Genomic DNA, 25,395 nt, shown 5'->3' with positions numbered 1-25,395 from the left:
ACAATAGTAATTCTCTTTCAGGGGTTCTCCAAGATCAAAACTATTCCATAAAAATATTAAGATATCACTGTCATTCTCTCAAGCATGTCCAGTTAATTTTTCCAGGGGTTTCAATGACATGTGATATATAGTAAGGGATTGAATGGAGAAGGAATACAGGTGAATGCAGCTGCCTTCTAGAAAGCTCAAGATTAAAGCAACTTGTAAAACATAAAACAGTGTCACTTTCCCCACTAATTTTCCTTTGGAAAATATGTCAATTTGTAATGAAAATTATGCTGATTATGTTATTTAGTGATTGGCTTCTTATTGTTATCTTATATGAATAAATATTTTAAAATTTTATTTTAATTTTTAATATTATAAATACCAATAGAAAAAAACAAAAACAAAAACATAAATAACAAAAATAAATAACAAATATAAATAAAATAAATACAAATAAAATACAAATACAAATACAAAAAATAAAATACAAATACAAATACAAATAAATAACAAAAATAACATAAAAAAACATAAAAAAACAAAAATAAAACTCTGGATACCCAATAATTTTTAGGAGTAAAAGGAATAATAAATAAGACCAAAATGCTTGAAAACTGCAATTATATAAGATAAAAATTAATGAATTATTGTCCACTTTCTTCATTATATGCATACTTTAAAAAATATATATCCAGTAGAAAAGAAAACCCCATTTACAAGAAAGAGATGTTTTTTAAAAAGAAACTTAACAAGAAATGCATAAAACCTTCCTGAGGAAAATTAAGATACTCCTGAACACCGCAAAAGTAGGTATATAAACAAATAGATAGGATGATTCAACTTCATAAAAAAACTCAATCTTCCCAAGTTTTCTATAAATTTAACACATTCAAATGCCAAAAAAAAAAAAAAATGTGTTCTTTTCTGGTGCTAGACAATTGGTTGCAAAGTTCACACAGAAAAATAACTAAGAAAAATCTAAAATGAAGAGCAATGAGTGAGAGCTGGGTGGATTGGGAGGGTCTAGAGCAACAGACATAAAACGTACTGAAGTCAAAACGGTGACGTGCAGAAGGTGAGATCTCCAACCGAGATGCTGCCTTTGGCCCATTTTGTTATCTGTGTTAGGAACTCATCATTCCTTTCCCAGCACAGGTCCCTCTAGTATATTCCAATGACGATACACCAGGCTTTCGCTTCTTTCTTTCACCCTAAATTTTCCTGGCATAATTCTACCATGTGGTGTGAGATTTCTAAATGGCCGTATCTCTTAGAAAGACCTATTTGACTTTGCGTTTAATTAAGTTTGTTTTCTCCAACAAGTTATACCCTTCCTTTTCCGTGATTTATTGTTAAGTCCTAACTCACTCATCCCAAGTGCTTCCCTTCGTGACCTCTGGTGTTAACCTCAGGCGTGGGCTTGGAGCAGCAGCACCCCGAGTTAGTAGAAGAAACATCGAGCTGCCACTCAGAACACTTGTGTTCATTCCCAGCTCTTCCTAAAGGAAAACGAGTCCTAGGGGAAAACAAAACTCAATCTCTGTAAACTTCAGTTTCCTTATTTGTGAAACGGGGATAAAATGAATGCCAACCTAACAGTAATGTGAGGATTCAAAAGAAAATTTGTAAGTGATCCCACTTCATGCCAATACTGGCTTTACCAAAAGGCAGGAAGTTGTCATGATTGTGGGCCCTGGGGCCATCACACCTGCTTTCAATACCAGCTGCCTCACTTAGTACTCATGGGGCCTTGTGCAACTCAAATGTCCTGTGTCTGAGATTCCTTGGCTGTAAACAGAAGATCACAATCCTTCCTGTGGTGGTTGTGATGATTGCTCAAGCTAATTCATATAAAGTGTTAAGAACAGTGCTCGGCACCTGGGGAATGTTCCCCAGGCACTAACAAACTAATCGTTATTACCTACCACCCATATTCTTGCCCAACACGGTGAAGACAGAGGTGTTGGTTCTCCCAATGTTGCCTCTGTTCTCCGGGGAGGGAGCAAGCAGGGACACAAGAGTATATAGGACCTCACCCTCCTCCCTCACAAGCAAAGGTCACTAAGAACCAAGCAAGGTAAACAGGAAGTCATCACTATAAACAACACATCTTCCTGTCTCTCAGACACATGAGCAGTAATTCAGGCTGAGGACTTCCTGGAGTTTTATGTTGCTTTGAGTGATACTTGATGAAGAAAAAGACCAATTTTAGGTCATCTGGATTATAACTAATATTCTCTGTGACTACCTTTGTCACGGTCTGTTAAGAACTGGTGGTGAAACGTCAAGCATTAATAAAAGTTGCTGAGGGTAACCACATGATCACGTAAGTCTCTTCTAGTGCATTTTTTGAGTCTTTTCAAATGAAAAGATAAAAGGTAGGACATCATATGAATAAACAAGATAAAATAACTACATGCATGTTTTAAGAGGTTTCTAGGCCTGATTTTCTCAGGAAAAAAAAAAATTACTAAATATACTCTTTCCTGAAGAAAATAATTGTCTTCCTTGGAGAATGTACTCAGGTTGCAATTGCCTCCCTTAACGTAGTAAATAAAGAACAGGCTTATCAGAAATTACTATGGGGGATTAGGGAAATTTTTAAAGGAATTGCTTGTTCAAGATAACCAAGCATGTTATCAACATGAAATAATTATAGCAAAAATTATTATATATATATATTATTTTTATATATATTAATAACACTTTCTCAAACATAATATGAGATACAACTTCTTAGTCCTGATTAATACAAAAGCTACATTCCCAATATTTGAGATAACGAAGCCGCCAATGATGGGAATCATTTGAAAATTTAACTACAGCCAGAAAAACAGACGGTGCTACCTGCCAAAATTGGTTCAATTTTTGAACTTATAAGAAAAAGACAGCAGTCACCCAATGTACTACCAAATTTCAAAGCATGTTATTCATTTTAGAAATGGTAAATACGTGAAAATCCATGCTGATTATGGAATACACTAAAAACATGCAGGCATGTTCTCCTGGGAACACATCTGGAACCTCCTTTCTGGAGCTATTTCAGAGAAATGTCATATGTATGTTTTTGAGGCTGAACAAAATAGAGACAATTTAGATGACTGCTTTCATATGTGTGAAAATCACACCCCGGTCTTAGGTCTTAACTAAATACCATATCACTGGCTGACAGAGAATCAGATATTAATTTCACATGCAGAATAATAGACTTTGGTTATGGGAAAAAATGCTCAGTCAAGGCTCAACCTTCTACTCTTGATAATATAACAACTAGAATTTAAATCTCAAACTCTTTTTCCTCCCTCTTTATTCTCTGTTCCCAGTTTGCTTAATATCATATAAAACCTGTAATATATTGAATTTAAAATTTGAGTTTAGGATAAAGAATTGAAGGCAGATGCTCTGCTCTTCAGAAGACCATGGTCTGATAAATGTTAAAACAAGTGCTCTAAAATCAATGGAACCACTAGAAAATGCTAATATACATGATTTTTTAAAAGGACTAGATGTACAAGGTATATGTAAATCAGCTATTTTCACTACTTTGTGATTAAGATTTGCTTAACTTGAAGTCAGGAAGAACTCAATGATTATTATTTCTATTTCGAATATTCTGATGAAGTACATTTCCATTTCTCTACTTAAGTATTTTTATTCATGACATCTTTGTTGAATGGTTGGCATGCATTCAACCCTCAACTAACAGACTGAGGAAGCAAATAAGGTGATCTAATTCTTGTTGTTTCCATGCTAGCAGGAACTGTAAAAATTACTAATCTCACCTTCTATTTGATGATTGCCTTTGCTCTACTCTATTTCTGGCTTATGACTCCTAATCTATACTTGAATCTATCATTTCCATCATTTGAAGACGGAAGTGATATTTAGATAGTTTTGAGTATTGGAAGTTTTTTATATTGAGATTTTATTTTCCAGTCATTTTCATAGTGGTCATGCAGAACCCAACATATGGTAAAAGAATAAGCCTCATTCCAACTCTATCTAATAACATTTTCAAAACATGAAGACACTTTCCCTGAGTCTTCTCATATCCAGGGTCATGAATCTCTTTAATAATTTCACAGTTTTTTTGTTCTTGCTAATTTATTTTGTCCCTTCAGCATTCATCCATTCACCTGACTCCAGTCCAGCCGCCATCTTTGTAAAATATGGTATCCAGAACTGGACACAAGATTCCTAAATTGAGTCCTTTCAGCACTTTGACAAGTAGAATTTTTACTTTGATTTAGCTAGATGCTAAAATTCTATTAATACAGACTACTAAAGCATTAGCCTTTGGAGGGGTTCATAAAAGTACTGAAACATTAAATACACAGGTCAACCCACATACTACATTATCTTTGACATACTATAATTTAGTGTATTTCTCCCACTATATTCTTGAGTAGTTTCTGGCAATTTTTCTCTGGAGTTCTTTGTAAGTGAAGAGTCCTTTAGAGTGTCATGACCTTCATTTTTGCTCTGGAGTAAACATTGGTATGCTTAGAGAAGCTAACATTATTACATAGAGGTATTAAATACTAGAATGATTATTCTGTGTCAAGCTGAGCTAAAAGTGACCTCAGGGTTTTTTAGAAAGTAAAATCATGTTGCATATATTTTCTACATCTCTAGGTCTAAATTCATGGAATATAGTCTTAAATTTTACATGAAATTGACTTTCAGTATATTTTAAAGATGCTGAGCTGCTGTTTCAGATTTCCCTTTCCCTAGATTTTCTGGCTAATGGCTTCCAACCTATTTTTAAGTAAATAAATACCAGTGTCAAACTGAATCAAGGCAAACAAAATGCAAGGTAGGAGATTACCTTTCCTTGAATTAATAAAACCTTTACAAGAATCAACTGCTATCTGTTATATTTTTTATTGAAATGTACAATGATAAGGATTGTGAAGGAGGAAACAAAATTTTAAAACAATCAACAAAAAGTGCTGTTAGGATACCTTCATTTCTGGCTTTTAAATATAAAGATACTTTATATATTTATCAAGGCAAATCAATCCAGGAAAATATAATTACATAACTTAAAAGTCTTTCAGTTACATTATATCATAATTTCATAAAATTTGAGTGTAGAGTTTTTTATTCTAATGAGAATATCAATCTCTAGACTTTTAAAATTGATAGCGATTATTTCACATTTTTTTCCGATTAACCTTTTAAAAATCCATAACAAAAATGAGAGCCCCCCGTTTGTTATCTCTTTCAGGTACTAATAGTTTCTGTAAACTGGATATATTTTATATATTCACAAAAATTTTAGATCCTTCTTGAGAAAATAAAGTATACAGGTTGCGACACAAGATCACTATATCTAAGTATTGGAGATGGGACTCACTGCACTGGCTCTGCAGGGTGTGTGTTGCACAACCGTGCCCGACAGGAGTATTCTGTACACAGTAGCTGGGTTCCCCTGGGTCAGGGTGTGTGGCCTATACCGCCTGAAAGATGCCCTGAACTCTGGAATTTTGAAAACAGCAAAAGGTATGCAAAAAGGCTATTTGAAAACCATGAGTAAAATATAACAAGACACCTATGAACATATATCATCTATAAGAATATTGCTGTTTTTCCTTATACCACCTTTTTTGGAGGTATGATTATTTCAGAAATTTCGTTTTGTCATTGCTTAGCTAATACTACAGCCAGAGAATAGAGATACAGCTTATGTAGTTGGCTGAAGAAACAGCCATTAAAAGCTCTCTTTGGAGGACCTTGCTGCTAACATCCCTGCCATCATCATCTTTGTTAATGAACCCTCGGGAAGGACCCAGAAGACTAAATCCAAGATAAAAGGCACCACCTTTGTGGCAAACAGGGCCCTTGGACAAACATTAGCATTTCAAAAGTATCTGAGACCATCTCAAAATGTTACAATTAAAAAAATGCCAAGAGGTGTTACCTCTAAAGTAATGAAAGAAGTTGAGAGGTAAGGAAAAGAATGTTTTAGGTGAATACCATTCTCAGAGGCACACAGACAACCTGGAGCTCCATTTATTTTCCTCTAGAATAGGAGCAACAATGAGGTGTTGCATATCATCTTCACTGGAGGTAGCACAAAGCCCCTCATAAGCATCTTCGAATTGAGTAAAGGAGATGAAGCCAATGGCTTCAGAGTGGTTTCTGACTCCACATCCTCCTTGGGATGACTTTCTAATTGGCAGCCTAGTGAGGATGAGGTGGGGGCCAGTTGGGAAACACTCATGTGTGCTCCTTTGCCGGGGGGAGACACAGAGAGCTGGAGCCTGACTCCCACTGGATAGAGAGAAGACAGTTGTCAGATTGTGCCTCCCACAGGGCACACAAAGGACAGGGGGCCAGCAGAGCAATTCTTAGGCAATGGATCAGGGGAGTATCATTTGATCAGTTGACGTGCTCAAGAGCATGAGAGTTGCAGAGTATGGAACAGATGTGGGTGGTGCAGGGGAGCCGCCATGGCTGAGTCCCCTTAGAGGACCAGCATGGAAGCCGAACAAGGCTGGATATGGGCCACCAGATGTCCAGGAAGACAAACTGGATAAACATGGGAACATAATGTATTGACTGGTTTGTAGAGGTTGCTTAAAACAAATAAAAAAAAAAAAATCCTACTTCATGTCTTTGCAATAGCTGTGTGTGTGACCTCATAATCCTTTTTCTCCATGAGCAATAAAACCCAAACTGAATTTTGAGTAGCAAAGCCAGGTCACTCTCACTTTTAATCTTTCGAGAATTCAAAAGAGCAAATTCAATATAGCATCTAACAATTGCATTGCTATCTGAAATGGAAATACATACGTACATCAACAAACCTTTGGAGTCTTTCTATTTTGGTCTGACTCTGAAGGTGGTTGAGAGGAAAATTTTAAGGTGTCCTTATCAATCTTGATTTGTCTCTCGTGCTGTGAACCTGCTATTTATTCTAATAATACTTATGTAAATATCATTCTCTAGTGCCTTGTCCGTATTTAAAGAAATTTACAGAAGAAAAAGATATAGCATCAAAATACAAAGAAATAGAAGAGGTTAGACATGCTCTCTTATGGATGCTTGTAACCATTCTTTAATTTCTTCCACAATTTTCTGGTATTACGGACATTTATTATTGGTTACTCTGAGGCACATAGTTTAACATTATTAAGGAAGAAAACCAGTTAAGTTATTGTATGCAGATCCAATGCTACACCCTTGAAAATATGAGCTGATCTGAATTTGAACCATGTAAAAATGTTAGTCCGTGAGAGTCGACAATCAAAGCAGGTTACTGATGGGTTTGAAAAGAGGAAAATTAGGGAGGCATAACATTTTGACTTATACTTTTACCACAAAGCCAGAGAGAAATATAAACAGTAAACCACGAGGAACTGTTTTGTTGCAGTGTTTTTTTCTTTCAAGTGTATACAGAAGCATCAAGCACCTCCAATGCCGTGAGCAAGTAAACAAATGATGTCATGGCGGAACAATGCGTAGTTTTATAAATAAAATATTGCACTGTTGAAATCTGGGTCATGCTACATAAAAGTGGCAATCTTTCCTTAGCCAGTTCACCAGGATACTGCGGGATGTGCAACGGGGTTACCGCAGTCTTTCCTTGCCTTTCCCAGGGCACCGCTCGCTTCCCAAAGACTGAGTATAGGATCAGAGGTGACAATGGTGTGTTTGCTTACCACAGGCCTGTGTACATCCCAGAATGCTCTCTCTTGGCTATCAAGAATCTTCCTTTCGATTTTGTCTCTCTTCTTGTCCACTCTGTCAACACCGTAACAATGAACGATAAGCAGTGTTAATTGTAGTGCCTCTCTGGACAAAAGGCCACAACTTGAACAAATCTTCCAAAAGACTCACAAGGACTCACTTTGCTTGTGCCTCTGCTTGCATAAAAATGAACTCCCACTTCCGGGCAAATGCTCTCTGTAGCCTGGCCAGGCTCTCCTGCAAAATATATCCCAGGTGAAGACGTGCTGGTGTGCATCTTCACTACGCCCTTCTGGTTTATTTACCATATGCATTCGTCAATAAAACAAGTACAAAATTTCTAAAGTACTGAGCATGCACTGGTTCTGAATGATAAGTCATGCTCACTGAATTCTACTAATCTTCGTATTAATAGTCTCAGAGGAAGCAGAAAGACCTGTTACAAGTATTAATTTTTGTGAACAACTGACTCTAGAGAACACAACTAAAAATCCACTAGGTATCTGCAAAATACTAAAATATCCTTGTTATGAAAAAAGCACTCCAAGTGAATCCATTTGACTTTTCTGTGCCTACTTTATGTAGAAACAGGAAAGCAATACATTCCTACCACTGATTTAATCAGTCTATCCAGTTTCTGACCATAAATGTCCTTGGCAATCCACAGCCCATTTCCACACACCACTTTGAATTCAGTAAATCGCAACATAGCAACCATATGAACAAATGACATCAGATTAATTTTATGTGCCGGTGGTGACCAACCTGAAGGTTTTGCAAAAACTATTTTCCCAGTCAATGGTCTTTAATTCTCAGAGTTTGGATAGCTTCACTACAGTACATATCTGAAGTTTTCACAGTTAAATTGATTTTTAGAAAATAAGATACCCTTCTTATTTGGGTTTGTGTATTTAGAATTTGAGTTTGTGAATTTAGAATTTCACCATACTCAATGTGAATGAGGAGAAGGAGCAAATAGGGATTTTTAAAGCTGTTGGTCTGTCTGATCCCTAGAAATCTGATCTTTATGATCCGTGAATGTAGAAGGTTAACAGAGTACCCAGAAAAAACAAAAACAAACAAACAAAAAAACCCATAGGACTTGGTACTTACAGCTTCATAGTCTGCGAGCTCCAGTCTTGCCTTGTTTTGCATTGTTCTCTTGCAGAGGTAAACAGCTGAAAGGGGGAAAAAATGAATCATTTTTTGCCTGCCTATTAATACCAAGGTAGTATAAATAAAAATATAGCCTTATAAATCAAGACATTTGTCACTTTTTTCCCAAGTTGTAATTTTTGATATTGATTTTTATTTAGACAAAATAAAATAAATAATGATGTAATATTATTACTGGAATTCAAACACAGCGGCATTTATGGTATCCTAAGAAGATAAACATGTTAAGAAACTTGGTAACCATTTTTTCTATTTTTATTCAATGGTGGTCACAATTTTAATGTCCTAAGTAAACAAGGGAAAAAATAAAGCAAAATGGATGCCAAATGGACATCAAATGGATGCAAAAATCTAGATACACAAAGGAATTGTATGAATAGGGAATCATTATTGGCACATTTAACGATTTCTAGGTTTTACTATCAACTGAAAGAATCTGTTAATGGGAACTGAAGTCTTCCTGGCATCTTCTTTGCTTCATTTCACAAGGGCCAACCATTAATCATGTTGTCACTAGAAGAGTATAACATCTTACCGATGTAAAATACACTAGCTTTTATAATATTTCCATTCTTTTGAGGACTCAGTCCCCTCGGCTGCTGTGTCCAGTCCATCTGGGAAGCAGATTTACAGAACGGGGAACAGAGGGAGAAGAGGATGGTGACACAGTGTTGTGATTGAGCAACTTTCTTCAGTTATTTCAGGGAATCCCGGTGACTCTCATGATAATATCAAGACATGCAGAGCCCTCTGGTAGAATCTCAATATTTTTGGTCATTTTTTGCATGATATTTGAGTCTTGTGCAAGTCTAGATAAATTATATCTATTCTAGATGCGTAATAAATCCTTTGGATGAGAAGCATCAAATACTACTTTCTGCAAGGCTAGCTCTGTGGGGATGCCTTAGAAATACCATCACCTTTGCACTAAGCTGTATCCCCCTTAGTTTTGGATAACGAAGTCCAACTGGTATCACGGAGGAAAAACAATACACAGAAAATTTGAGACCACTGCAAATGTGGATAACTATTTAGTCCATTTCTGTAGGCTTTCCTGTATGAAGAAGAGGCACGGGAGAGAGCCAACCACGGAATGATGCTAACATTACTACAAACACTAAGTAGGAACCCAGTATATGGTTTTAGAACACATCTTTCTACAATCTACCATGGTAATTTTATTTTTCTATTAATATTAGTAATTTTTGAAAGTCACAGTTCAAAAACAAAAGTGACTTCCTAATTGGTCATAGTTGACGCTCACTCCTGCAGGATCTCTTCACCGTAGAGACCACCGTGACTTGCACGAAATATCGAAAATGTTCTAAGTGGTTGGTAAAAGAAATTGTATCGTATGTGAAATACCTCTGAGGGCGTCTCTTCATGAGACAAAGATTGAATCTTCTTAAATATGTAATTAAATAATTTCAGCTTTCCTGTGGAATTACCTTTAATCAAATTTCAAGCCCCAGCTAAGTTCTCCATCAGCCGGGCCCCCTATGTCTCCTCCCACATCAGCGTCCACTTGCTTTATTAGTTCTGGTTACCTAAGCTTTGTTCTTTGCAAAATCAGTCCCCTTTTGGGAAACATGTTTCTAACCTCATTAGATAAACTAACAAAGTAAAACAGGAGTAGAATGATTTTTGTTTTTGATGACTGCTCACAAAGATGTTATCCATCCTTTAATACAGGTGTTCTAAGACGTGATTTTTCTTTAATTCTCTATGGAACAAAATGAAGGTGTGGACAAACAGTGCCAGGCACAGAGTAATTGTTTCACATCTATTTGTTGCATGAGAGAATGCACAAATGAATGAATAGGATATTTTCAGAAGGAGATATTTCGAAGTCCAATCAACTTAAGTGATAAATTCTCCCCAAATGTCTACTTGATTCTTTGGTATGAAGAAAGAGGGGAAAAGATTGAAGTCTGGGTTGGCAGAATAAAGCATAATCTGGATACTGTTGAAGGTAGATATGTTCATGGGTATGTTTGTGAATGGAAAGGTCTGAACCCCACCAATTCAGTCTAGATATAATTGCAGTATGTGGACAGGTGCAGAGGATACTTTTTATTCTTTCTCAGCAGAGAGTGTCAGCACTGGCAAATTGTGCATGAGGAAGGAGGAGGTCCAAGTAGTTGAGAAAGGGTTCCAATTCCAGGCAATTTTCCAATTCATCAAAGATAGAAAAAAATGAGAGTACTTATGCATAGTCAAAACTACAGCTCAGGCCAAGTGTTTTTGTGCTAATCCCTAAATTATTTAGGCACTGAAAGTGCTGTAGATGGTGCTTTGTATGGACCTAGGTCCAGACACAAAGAATGAATCTTTTAAAACACAACCTTTGAATATTTCCTGCTCTGCCAAAATACTGAAAATATCAACTAAAGATGCTATTTCTGGGGTTCTATTTAAAATGTTGTTTTCTATTATTGAGGGTTTGATTTAAATGCCAAATTTAAATATACCTTTTTGCAGTAGTTTTCTGGAAGACCATAATAAGATAATTTTGAGGACTTGAGAGTCAAACGAATACATAATTTAACAGGAGGCTATGTCACTAAGTGGGAGAAAGTTTGGGAAGGGCTGAAGTGCTACTCTGGCTAAAATAGCTGCATAGTAAAGGCACAGAAATTGGTCCATATGCAACTTAGAATTTAGATGGAAATGTCAAACTTTCTGGATCACATCTCTGAGCAGAAATGATAGAAAGTGCATTTGGTCTTTCCCTTTCACGTCATAAATCTCTGTAAGGTGGAGAGCAGTCTCTTAAGCAAACACTGTTGTTCATGACAAAAGTATTGAGTTGTATCATACAGATCAGCGAGAAAATCACTAAGACTCCAAAATCAAAATATGGAAAAGACATGCATATGTAATTCACAAAAACTACAAATACAAAAGCTGAGTAAATATTTGAAAATTACTCAACTTACAACCCAAGTAATGCAAATGTAACTTACATTGTCATAAAGCAACTTGCTATATATACATTTTTTATCTTTTATTGTTTATTTTGTGTGCTAATTCTTCCCCTGTTCCTGATTTTAAAAAAGCAGTTTGTACAATCTTGCTTCTCATGCTTGGGTAATTCAAAGAGTCTTAAATTATTAATAAGAACGTCCATCCCAAATAATAATCAAATAATCACCCCGCTTGTGGGTGAAACAAGAGTGTGTGACTTCTTTCTCCTCCCTCGGGGTCCCAGTGGTGGGGTTCCTGGATCTGAGGATAGTTCTGTTTTTAATTATTTTAGGAAATGCCATGCTGTTTTCCATAGTGTCTGTACCAATTTATATTCCCACCAACAGCATACCTTGGTTCCCTTTTCTCCACATCCTCACCAACACTTATCTTTCATCTTTTAGATAAAAACCATTCTTACAGGTGTGAGGTGATATCTCATCATGGCTTTAACTTGCATTTCCCTGCTAGTTAGTGATATTGAGCACCTTTTCATATACCTGTTGGCTATTTGTATTTCTTCTTTTGAGAAATGTCTGTTCAGGTCATTTGCCAGTTACTTAATTGGCTATTTGTTTTCTTGCTTGACTGATGCCACTGGGGTGATCTCGCTTGCCTCTTTCTGGACTTGACAGATGTTTGAAGCTCCTTATGTTTTTCACGGTACTTCTGTGGATTCTTCGGAGAACCTCTCCCTCCGCATCACTGGGGGTCTCTCACTGCAGTGCCCTGTGGGGACTGACCAATGCCACAGTCCTTGGGTTGTACCTCTAGCTATTTACCCCTCTAGGCTGCTGTGCAGGACAGACTGTCTTACAGAGGACTTGGATCATGTCTAAGAGAAACGTTCACACTTTCTCTGCTCTGAAAGAAGGCTGTAGAACGTAGCCACTTGTCTTTCAACTCTTCCATCTGTGGCTAGACAGCCTGCTTCTTGCCCTTTATAATTTTGTGCCCTAGAAGTCTATTGTGTTCCCAGGGGTATGTGACACCTGTCAGGCACTCTCAGCAGTCCCTGGAGGTCTCTCACTGGGAGTGGGGTGAAAGACAGGCACCCCCGGACCACCCACACAGGGCTGGTGGGGGCAATGACATCTTAAGAGCTCCAAAGTCAGTCTTCAAACTATTAAATAATATCTTGCTCTTAACATTCTCAAGGTGAGCTGAAAGCAACTACTGTGATCATTCCTTTGTCAGTGAAGTACAGCCCTTTTTTTACAACTGGTCTTGATCCAGATACAACTGGATCACTTTGGCTGGGTTTCCATGTTAGCATCCTGTTACAAAAATCGTTTACCACTCAGCAAAATGCAAAGGCGCTTAAGAGTGGGAATAATATATTCTGGTAATAGAAGAGTGAAATAGCACTGCTGGTAGGCATGTAAACAGGAAGTATCTCCTTGGAAAGGGTGTGACAGTGAGTAATGAAGCCTTAAAATATTCATGGCCATAGTTTCAGTACTTGTTTTTCTGGGAATATAACCCAATTATGAAGAATGTTCAACAAGATACTTAGATCATCATTCAAAACGATGTATACAAATTGTTGTGCCTAAAAAGTTGAAATAATTTAATTTTTAAGACCCTAATGATCCCTCATTGTAAAAGTTCAGATGATACAGAAAAAATATATAAAGTAAAAAATCATTATAATATTACTTCTGTCATTATTTTGGTATATATTCTAGATTTTTCCCTTTATATAGACATCCATGGATATGCATATGAATATCTATATTTATATAAAATCTATTTGCATATATTTATTTATTTATTTTTTAAATGTACTCAAACTGTACCACTGTTTTACAGTATTACTTTTCTGTTTAATAGTATATTGTGGCTAACTTTTCATACCAATAAGTGCTGGGCTGTAATATTTTAAAAAATTATTTCATGGTAATCTAGTGTTGAGATATACCATAATTTATTTAAATGAGCCCTTACTATTAGATATTTGGGTTGCATCTATCATTTTGCTATTGTATATACTAATATTTCTGTACACCTGTATGTACATATGTATATGTGTATGTATATATGCATCTTTATTTTTTAGAAATTGTTAATCTCCTAAAAGTGTTATTGCTGAGTGAAAGGGTATACATCTTTCAAGCTTTGTGATTCTTATAACCAAATTCCAGAAAGTTTAGATATGAGCATCTGTCATACCCTCTCCAACTCTGGAGACTCTATTCTCAACAAAGCAGAGTTATTCTGCTAAAATGTAAATCAGACAGTCGCTGCATTCAAAACCCTCCATTTTATCAACTGTTTCCCATTTCCTCTCTCTCCAGGAAAAGCCGAAGACCTCGCTTCCTCATAAGTGACCCTCAGCCTCACTTCCCATTGCTCTCCTGCTCAGCCTGAGCCACACTCCAGACATCCCCCCAGACCTCTGCTTCTTTCCCCCTCCCTGGAGAACTCTACCCCCAGAGCTGGACTGAATTCTCTGCAAGGCATCTCCCACCCGCCCCACCTAGCTTCCTTCTCATGTTTTCTCCACACAACTTTTTAGCTACTATTGTATAACTTACGTATTCATTTATGTAGAGGCTACATCCCTACCCACTGCTAGAATGTCGTCTCCATGAGGACAGAGAGTTTTGCGTGTTTGTTCATTGATGGATTCCCTTTTCCTAGAGCAGTACTTGGCACATAATAGATGCTCAAAACATAATCGTTGAGTGAAAACAGTAATGTTTATTGGCCATTGGAGATTTTTGGTTTGCTTTTTTTTTCTTTTTTTTTGTGTGTGAATTAACTATTTATGACTTTGCTAATTTTTCTATTATGAGATTTGGCTTTTTCTTATTAGACTTAGGCGCATTTGTATATTAGAGAGAAACACTAATGTTAGATATACAGGTAGGAAATATGTTTTTCCCAGGCTTCTGTGGGAAAGTTTAATAAAAAAAATACAGATAATATGCAATATACCTAAGTAAACATTGATTTGGTATATATATCTCTACATATTTATATATAAATATACATTTATATATCTATGTATACATACACACACATCCGTACATATGCTGCATCAATAGTACATATTCTGCAGTATTTTTTCACTCAATATAACATTACTGAGATTTACCCAGGCTGCTTTCAATAGATATAGCTTGTTTCCCTTAGCTGACATAGTCTATCCAACGAATGTAGCACATACTGTTTAGTCATATCCCTATTGTTAAATACTTAAACTCTTTTTTCTTTCTTTCTTTCTTTTATCCATTATAATGATCCAGTGAAGGTTTCTCTAAACATATATTCCCAGAAATGATATTGGGGTTGTGGTGACAGGCACAGTTTGAATTTTATGACACTGCCAAATGTCTACCCATAATACCCTCCCAGTAAGGTACAAATATCCCCCACCCCTTAATTCCAGACTTGAATTTTTGCCAATCTGCCTTGAAAGAGGCGTGTAAAGTCCAATATTTTCATTATATTTCTGTATTGCTTTTTTTCTTATTTCCAATAGTTTTCATATCATAGATTTTTATGTAAAAGATTTACATGAAATGTCCCCTTCACTAATTTGGCTCCATTTAATACTTTTAACTTCGGATTATTTTTCATTTGATTAGTAGTGCAACTTCTAATTTCAGTTTCTCCTGGTATGTGCCTCGTATATTTTTGCCTCACCATGCATTTTAACTGAATCCATTTGTTTTACTTCTCTTTCTGTAGACATTCTTGGATCTTATTTCCGACCTAACCTAAAGATACTTGTTTTTTAATAGATGAATTTAAATATTTTCATTGATTCTTGTAATAGTTATGTTTGGTTTTCCTTTTCTCGTGTCTTCATCTCTCCCACTCTCTGATGGTATTTTCTTTGTTTTATATCTTTTGTTATATGGAATGAATTTTCTTTAATTCCTACATTAACAATTTAGAAGTAATAAAACTGGTTACCATCTTTATATCTTTAAATAGATGCTAAAATATATATTTTTGAATTTTAACCTCAGAAATTAAACACTGCCTAATGCTTCCCTCCATAAATGATGAAGAAATTAGCACATCTTCACTCCCTCCAGTCTTCCTATGTTTTTTTAATGATTAGAATTTATCGTATACTCTGTCACAGTATTCACGTTCCATTCAGAAAATATTTTTATCACAATTATTTAGATACTGGAGGGCATGCAGAGAAAGCTGGTGTCTTGGAAAATTAAAGCCAGAAAACTTTTGCAAAGTCATTTTTTTTTAAAGTCTAAATTTGTTGAAACTATTCTATCAGGGTCCTAATCCTTCTAAAATGAGAGCTATTACCTATTTTGGATTTCAGTCTTATTTCTTGTGATCTTTGGCATCGGCTCATTTGTTTGGGAATGGAGTTGTTACATCAGTGAAGTCAAACTAGAGAAATATGCTGTTAATCCTGGGTTTTCTGTTACAGCTGTTGATAGAGCTGTGCCAATCCTTCAAGGGCATTGCAATGCTCTTCTCCCAGGTTCTCCTTTCTGCTCTTCAGCTTGCTCCCAAATGTCTGAGAGAAATTGTACTCTCTACCAATTGAGGTCAGGGACCAATGCTTTTTCTTCCGGTGCCATGTTTCAAGACTAAGAAACCTCAATCCAAGATGGGGAAAGCCTTCCTCTGCTCTCCCAAAACTTACTCAGATTTCCAGCCCTCATGTATTGATATTGGGAACCGTTAATGGAATTGGTCAGAATCTCATCCAATTCTATAAAGCTTCCCTAATTGTTTACGAGAAGAAATTATAAGTTTGATACCATCAAGTCCTTTTCATTTGGGTAAATTTTATTGATTCTAGAAAAATGTTAATCTTTCAGATGAGCAGTCCACTGTGTTCTGATGATTCCTTCTATTCTAGTTTTGTTTTCTTTTCATTTCTTTTGTTCTTTGCAAGGGAGAGGAGCAATTTTGGTGAATTTCTGGAAAGTATAGTGTGCTAATCAGTTGTTACTTCTCACATCTACCCCAAGACTCAAATATATTTTCAGTCTATTGAAGTTGAATAGATATATATTTAAAACGACAATGACTTTTGGATTTTTAAAAATATATATATTGAAATTATCCTTATCTTCACACTAAAGAAAAGAGATAATTATCTTTTTTGTATGCAGAATTTCTAAAGTAATTCCTCAAATGAAGGTATTTTAAATTTTAATAGAAGACTCTAAAATCTAACATTAATTTAAAGATTTAGAGAGTAGCCATGCATTAGTAGGAATGAAAAGTTAAAAAAAGAAAGTAATTCAGAGAATTTTAATTTTTATAAAGTTATGACTCAATAGTAACTTAGACATTAATTAATTACAAGGGAAATTGAAGCTTAACAAAAAACAACTAGAGAAAATATACGAATGATTTTTAATTATTTGATTTTCTGATATATGTTAGTAATGAAGACTGTGTTACCATAAAGTAAGAGTAGGAATTAACTATTACATGGGATCCTACACCTTGACAAGAGAAGGCTTATCAAGATAAGAAAGCTCTACTGTGAAAATTGAACACTTGGACTGTGAAAATCTTTACATACCCTGCTGGGGGGTCTAGTCCTTAAGGAAAAAGAATTCCTTTAGGCCACCTCTGGATTACTAGCCATTAACTATTGATATGAAAAGAATTAGAGATATTGATTTCTATTTCTCTTTAAGGAAAAGGAAATGTCATTTAATGATTCTACCATGAGGCTTTTTATGATTCTGCTCTATCATAGGTAGTTACATGTATTAACTTATCTAGACCTTTAACTCAACTATCCCAGAAAGAAGGACTGTTATCTTTATTTAATTGATGGTAACAGTGAAACTCAGAGAGCCTGATTCCCCTCCTGAGGCCATACAAATAGTGCACAGGTGAGTCAAGGCTTCTTGGGTCTCTGTGATCACAAACCAGCTGCTTATGACACATAAAACGTGAAGGCAGTGGCAGCGAAGGGGAAGGTCCCACACAGGATGTCAGTGCTGAAAAGGGAGGAGGAAACTTCTGCTCTTTGAGTGTTGCTTCCTACATGGGATCCATTTTCTTTCATTTCTGAGAATGTTGTTCATCCCGGTAAGAGCTATTATTGTCATTGTGAATTTTTACTTATTTTAATTCAGCTCTCTGTGCATTCATCCATAAATTACATTACAGATTGTATGTCTGGTACCTTTACTCCCACCATTGAAATTGCTAAAAGAAACAAAATAGAGCCATTTAAGTGATCCTTTTTTTTTTTTTGGTAAATATATCAACAGCTCATAAAAGGTTTGGTTGCTTTTCTTTCTTTTTTTTTTCCCCCCAAGAGACAAGGTCTCTCTCTATCACCCAGGCTAAAGCACAGTGGCACGATCATAGCTCACTGCAGCCTAGAGCTCCCGGGCTCAAGCAAGCCCACCTCATCCTCCCAAGTAGTAAGCGAATAACTACAATTGCTTTACATGCCAATTTAGTCTGCAAGTCACTTTCAATTCCTTTGAACCTCACAGTAATGGTGTGAGTTAAAAACCATACATTTATTTTATTATTTTTGTTATTAGATTTGAAATATGAGGCTCCGAATGGAAAAGAGTTCAGCTAAAGGTCTGAGCTAGAAGGTAGAAGAGCCAGGGCTCAAATAGAGGTTTTAGGGCAAGAAGTTCCATGAAGGCCCCAGAGAGTCTGAGAGGTTGGGAGGATCTAATCACTGAGCAAGATATTGTTCCTGGGATGGTAGTTTGTGGTTTTTATTACTCACACTGCTTCTTTATTTAGTGTTTATATAAGATAATTAAATCACATTATATATAATGAATCATATAATCATATGGCAATGGTTCCCTTAGTATATTTTATGTTTCTCTTATACGCTTGGTTTCTATTCTCTTTTGAGGCTCCTAACAGTCATGTGTTCTTTTAGAATATGAAATTAAAGCCAAGTATTCTAAATTGCTTTCATCATCTGACAAATTTTGATATATTTTTGACATTTTGCAATTATGTCCCTTAAAATTTCTCTAGAGGTTCTAGAACAAGGGCTATCTTTGTACATTCACTTGACTGTTACTTCAAGCCATAAGTGATCAATATTATTCTCTAAAGTCAAGAGCCCATAGGACAAGCATATAGCTCCTCACTGAAATTCAGAAATTGTCATCTAAAATGTTCCTTTTCACAACCCTACATTCTTTTCTAATTATCAATTTGGGTATAGACAGTAAGTATAGATAGTAGATGTCTTTGTTTCAGACATCTAGTTATAGATTTTCTCTGGTATACTTAGCTATATATTGTTATATTTTAGCCACCGTTTCTTTGTGTTTGAAGAGAGAGGGCATTTGTTTTAGCTCTGACAACCACTTCCATTAAGAACCAATATAACCATTCAGATGTTTTTCTCTCCAGCATTTACTTACCAGAAAGGCCGTGCTTTCCCTCACGGGGTTGTCCCACAAAAGGGTTTCCATTAATTCAAGCAATTGGTAAGACAGAAGGTCTGAGTTGAAAACTATTTCAAATGCAAACTGTATTAAAACCATCAGGGAGGTGAAATCTAATATTTCTTGCCAATTATGTAGAAAAATACCACATTATAAAGAATCAGTTGAATTTAAACTACAAAAATATTTAACAAACAGAGAGCATTACTTTTTCTTAGGTTTTATCCCTACTTATTATAGAACTTCTGCTGTGAGGAGCTAATCTCCTACTAATATCGTACTAAAGATGCTGAAATACAATGTTAATTTAAAATAAAAAATATAATCTATTTCATGACTATTGTTATATCTTATTTTTTTCTGGAATATACTATTATTGTATTCCTTTGCATCTTTAACTGACAGGAAAGTTTGTGGGAGCCCCTAGATCACATTTTAAACCACAAAAACAGGAAGACAAGATGTTTTCAATGTTTGACCTTGTCCTTTCTATTCAATTCTCATGTATGTTCATATATTTTTTTTTTTTTTTTTTTTTGAGACAGAGTCTCACTCTGTTGCCCAGGCTAGTGTGAGTGCCGTGGCGTCAACCTAGCTCACAGCAACCTCAAACTCCTGAGCTCAAGCGATCCTCCTGTCTCAGCCTCCCGAGTAGCTGGGTCTACAGGCATGCACCACCATGCCCGGCTAATTTTTTCTATATATATTTTTAGCTGTCCATATAATTTCTTTCTATTTTTAGTAGAGGTGGGGTCTCGCTCTTGCTCAGGCTGGTCTCGAACTCCTGAGCTCAAACAATCTGCCCACCTCGGCCTCCCAGAGTGCTAGGATTACAGGCGTGAGCCACCGCGCCCGGCCTGTTCATATATTTTTAAAATAAATGTTTATTTCTTTAATAATTAGAGAAAAGCAAATTCAATTAAAAAATTCACACCCCTGGGTTCGGCAATTTTACCTCAAGAATTTTAGTTTTGAAAAAAATCAGAAAAATGCAATTACTTGGGTCCAAGATTATCCATTACAGGTTTGTTTAGAACAGGGAAAAACTGGAAAACAAAACTGAATATCCAAACAGACTATGTGACATCTACATGATAGAATAATATGAATATTAAAAGAATGTTTTTGAAGAGAATTAAGTGATATTAGTAAATGATCATAATGTAATGTCAAAGCAAAAAAATAGGATGTACAATTATATTTTGAAAAAATATGTATATGTATTAAAAATAGCAAAATGACACAAACTATAATGTTAGAAGTGTGATCATCCCTGGGGGGTGGGGAGTCAGGTTGTCTTGTATTATCCTGTATTTACCCTCCACACTTTGCCACTTTTCTATAAGGAATAAAAATTACTTTTATAATAAAAATGCAGGAAAAAATAATGATGTTATGACAGCAAACTTTAAATAATCACAAATGCAAAGTGAAAACTTCAAGCCCATGCTGCACAGATTTGGTGAGTGATAGGAACAACACGGGTTATGCAAAAAAGAATCAGAGGGTCTGAAAGAGGAGAAAACAAATAGAACAAATTGGGCCTGAAAATTTGCTTGCAGTGCTACCTGATAGAACTTTCCGTGGTAATGGAAATTCAGTGCCTGTGCTGTCCAATGTGGTAGCCGTGAGCCACATGTGGCTATAGAGCACTTGAAATGTGACTAGGAGACTAAGGAATTGAATTTCTAATTTAATTTAATTTTAATTAATTAACATTTAAATTTAAATAGTCATATGAAACGTATGGCTTCCCTATGGCTCAGCACAGATCTACTTGGTCACTTAAGAGTTATCACTTATTCTTTAGTGGAAAAAGAAAAGATATTTATATCAATGATATATGAATTATTTATTAAAATAAATAAATTTGCATTTATTATGCATATTTGCATACCAATAAATAATGGTAGTGGGTAGAACTAGTCTCGTTATTTATCCCTCAACAATGTTGATTTTCCCAGCATGAGTCTAAGACCATGCAACATTTACCTTTTGCTATGGTTTGACTATTTGATCCCTGATGTTGAAATTTGATGTCCAGTGTGGGAGGCAGGGGCCTGTGAGAGGTGTTTTGGTCACGGGAATGGATCCCTCATGAATGGCTTAGTGATGTCCTCACGGTAATGAGTGAGTTCTCACTCTGTCAGTTCCCATGATAGCTGGTTGTTGAAAAGAGCCTGGCACCTCCCTCTCTTTTGCTTCCTCCCTCACCAAGTGATCTCTGCACAAGCCGCCACCCCTTTGCTTTCTGCCATGAGTGGAAGCAGTTTGAAGCCCTCACCATAAGCAGATGCTGGTACCGTGTTTCTTATACAGCCTGAAGAACTGTGAGCCAAATAAGCCCTTTTTCTTTATAAATTACCCAGCCTCAGGTATTCCTTTATAGTGACACTAAACAGACTAAGACAGCTTTTAATTACAAAGATGACATCTGTTACTACTCTGCGTCTTCATCTTCATTCCAAGTGTTTTAGCTTCTCTTAATTCCAAGATACACATCATTCCCTCTTTTGGGGAGGAAAGAGTCAGGTTGAAGAAAAGAATAAAATTAATTGAATTTTAAAAATTAAAATAACATATGAGCTATTAATAAAAGTAAGCAATATGATACCTTCTCCCAGAAGAGATCAAGCCTGGGAGTGGTACAAAGCTTTGAAATTTCTTAAAGCATGCTTTCCTGCATTGTGTATATGATCCATACGTATCTCTTCAACACACATACAGTTATTTCCAACTGTGAGGATGAAATAAACTTATTTTCTTATGTAATTTTGGAGTAAGTGTAGAGTCACACATCGGGTATTTTTTTTTAAATATATGCTTGTCACCTGCAGTTTTATATAAGAATAGCATTTATCCTCTCTCTCTTCCTATCTCTGTCTCTCTCAAATTGCCCAGAAGGATTAAGCAATAGAAATTTAAATTTTAGAAAACCTACTTTAAAAGAGTACTTTTCTTCTATTTTGGGTTTATTGGATAAATGAAATTGTTCTTGCACTGGAGTTGGGCAAAGAAGGTATGGAAAAGTTTATATGCATGGCATAACAGAATATTGATCATTGGCCAACCAAGCTGGATGATGTGGGACTTTGGCCTTAGTCTGTAGAAGAAGAATATAGGCATGTGGATATAAACATATTTTTTAAAAGATTGAATAAAAGGCAATTCCAATTCTTTCCAATTTCAGTTCACAATACATGGTACTTAAAATGTTGCACACATTACTAAATACACAAACATCATAAATGATTCTAAAACATTGCAGGGTGCCTACTATTAAAAATTACCAGTAGCTAACACATTTGTCAGTTCACAGTGCAAAAGAATTAAAGTCCATGAGGTGCTAAAATGATCCATATCACTATGGTTATGAACCTTGAAACTTAGAATGCACACCTTAAAATCAATTTAAAGTTTCCAAGGAAACCAGTGAAGGTATTTCAAGACAAGAATTATATGAGCTACAAATCAAAATCCACTTAAGACTGCTGCAACAGCACTGTGTTAACTGGTACTTGCCGTAGTTTTTTAGGAAGCCAGAAAAAAATCTTATGTTCCATCAATCTAGCAATAACTGAGACAGCCACCCTCATTTTCTTATCTGTCTGCTCTATTAACATGATATATGTCAAACATAATGAAGAGCACCATAAAAGAACCCTTGTTACAGCAAAGACTTTGCAATATCTTAAATAAAGAGAATAGGAGAGTCAGAAAGAGCCAGCAATCTATCACAGAAAAAGGAAGGGAGGAAACTATTGATCGAATGTGATTGATGCTCTGCTGGTGGTACAATGGGATCTGATTTTGAGATCCCATTTTACAGATGAGGAAACTGAAGCTCAAAAAATGAAGTCATGGACACAAAGTCACAACTATTAAATGCTGAGCCAGCATACGAAGCACAGTTTGTCTGATTCATACTCATACCCTTCCTGGTGCATTGTACAGAAGGAGAAAATGCAATGCGCTCAGGACGCTCACTGGAAGTGTTGGGGTGGAGTTCAAGTCCAGAGCTGATGTATGTCCTGGACAAAGAGTTAGAGGTCAGGGAAAGATCATGCTGGAGATATGATGAAGTGTACATTTGTTTGTGGACTCAGCCTGTTCCTTCTCCTTGACTATAAGATGACGTGGACCAGGTGGCCTGTCTCTCTCACCTCTATTTTTGCCATTGCATGAGCACAATGTTTTGCACACCTCTAGGTGCTCAGTAAGTCTTTATAAATGTGCATTGGCAGAATTGGTCAGGTTAGGTATGATGTAAAATTAATCAGTGAAAATGCCAACTGGGGCTTTGAATCTGGAGCTACTGATTTCCCAGTCTCCATCTGACACCGTCCACCTGCATGGAACTACCTATATTGCCACACAGGTTTTAGCAGGGTGATCCTCTGAGCGTACATTCACTACAGTGGACTAATGCATATAAATACTGGCTGGAGACTAGCTCTCTAAGCAAATATTTATAAACTTCACTCCAAGGCTGTGTTGATCACTCTGGAAAGAGGCTATGAAACAATTCACTTTGATAATCCCTCATGTGTCTGTGTATCTGTGCTTCGGACAGCCTGCACAGGTGTATCTTTAAATGCCCTCTCAGGGTACTGCGCCAGCCTTTGGACAGGATTTAATCTCCTTTTGCAATTGCAAAATACTGTGCTGGTGATTCCATACCCAGAAGTCTCTCTTGGCCCATTTTAACTCTAGCGCATTTCACCTGGTGATTTGAAGTGAGAATTGTAATGGTCAGTCACCTGGGCAGAGGAATTCTAAGTCCTCCCTATTACCTAAGCAGAGACATTGTTCTTCCTTAGCTAACAAAATATGTCTAAAACAGAAATAGTTCGAAGAAGTCTTTGCAAGCCTTGCCATTTCCTCCTCCGTCCAGGGAATCCAGCCCGAGGTATAGCACTAGAACTTGGCAAATAACACAGTGATCTGGGAGGACAATATGTTATCACTGTTACTTTTATTATACCCGCTGGGAGCTGACCAAAGCTTTACAAAGAAACCAGAAAGCAACTGCAGGGTGCTGGCCTGGCTTAGAAAAATATTTCTTGGCTTAGACAGAAACTTCTTTAACAAGAATGTGACAGCTCAAACTTAGCAAGAAAGGTCAGTCACATAAAGTGCAGCTTGACAGAATTTGTTGCACAACAATGCTAGAAATACAAGGGCACCATGCATTTGGTATACGTCACAGCCTGAGAAAAGGTGCAACCATTTAAGAGTAAGTTACAGAAAATCTTTATTGAATTTTCTACCAAGTAGGGATTCAGGCATCTTCCTACTCATCTAACTTTTTAGTATGTTCTAAATTTGGCCAATTAGGAGTGTGACCTTGACTTGGTGAATCCTGTAGCTCTCATTAGCCACTGCACCTTGACCTCGGTCAGTTGAATTGGTTCCGTCCAGCTTTGACACTACGTGACTGGAGGAAGTCAGGCTTTAGCACTGACATTGACATCCTGGGGCAAGGGAGAGCTTTAGTGTGAAATAAAATGGTACAAATCTCCCTTCTGTTAAAACAATGTAGAAACAAAATACTAAAGTTTCCCCACTCCTTCTTTGCTCAAGGAAAAGATGAGCTGAGAAAGGTGTTACCCTTTAAGCAGGCTTTAATTAAATTGTTTTTGCAGATCACTTGAGCTTAAAAACTAGTGTTGTTTCAGTTTTATGTAGCTTCAGTTCTAGGGCAAAAAAAAAAGCTTGTTTTCAAGCAAGGGATGCATCAAATGTAGAATATTTACCACCCAGGGTGTTCATGAAAGTCCCTATCTCTACCTTACCAGGTTGAGAAAACATCAATGTGTGACCCAAAACTAAATCCTGTCCCATAATAAGTGAACAATGGTCTGTTTCCCCACTGCCCCTCAATATTTAAGCAATGAAAAGATGAGGCCTCTCTTGTTAACACATTTATCTACTAAGACCATCTTGTCGGCCTTAATTGCTAGACTTGAGAAAATTGAATCTCATGAAATAAGACTGCTAATTCATATAATACATGCTATGAATGTTTATTTAGATTATAAATAATCTCGGCAATGGTCTTTTTGTATTTTTAAATTTTCCCTTCCATTCTTTGATCTTCAGAAAGTCTCCCTAAGAAATTAGAACAGCTTTTGCTTCTGTCCTGCCCACCATGGTTAGTTATATTCTTTAGGAACACTTT

General features: G+C 36.3%; 1 protein-coding gene across 16 annotated transcripts in view; it reads right to left on the bottom strand.

Moving 5' to 3' along the window:
• Positions 1–25,395, bottom strand: part of RGS7 (regulator of G protein signaling 7) — a 335,498-nt gene that overhangs the window by 49,693 nt on the left and 260,410 nt on the right. For 14 of the 16 annotated variants that reach the window (XM_069484660.1, XM_069484661.1, XM_069484662.1 and 11 more), the window contains 3 exons: positions 8,797–8,861; positions 7,844–7,920; positions 7,656–7,737 (listed from right to left, as the gene is read on the bottom strand). In XM_069484660.1, the coding sequence (XP_069340761.1) occupies positions 7,656–7,737; positions 7,844–7,920; positions 8,797–8,861 (224 nt within the window). Of the gene's footprint in view, positions 1–7,655; positions 7,738–7,833; positions 7,921–8,796; positions 8,862–25,395 lie in introns of all 16 variants that reach the window. The other 2 variants (XM_069484673.1, XM_069484675.1) reach the window with 1 other exon arrangement.

This window comes from Eulemur rufifrons, chromosome 11 (genome assembly GCF_041146395.1).
Source record: "Eulemur rufifrons isolate Redbay chromosome 11, OSU_ERuf_1, whole genome shotgun sequence".
NCBI lineage: Eukaryota > Metazoa > Chordata > Mammalia > Primates > Lemuridae > Eulemur > Eulemur rufifrons.
This window is presented reverse-complemented; position numbering and strand designations above follow the sequence as displayed.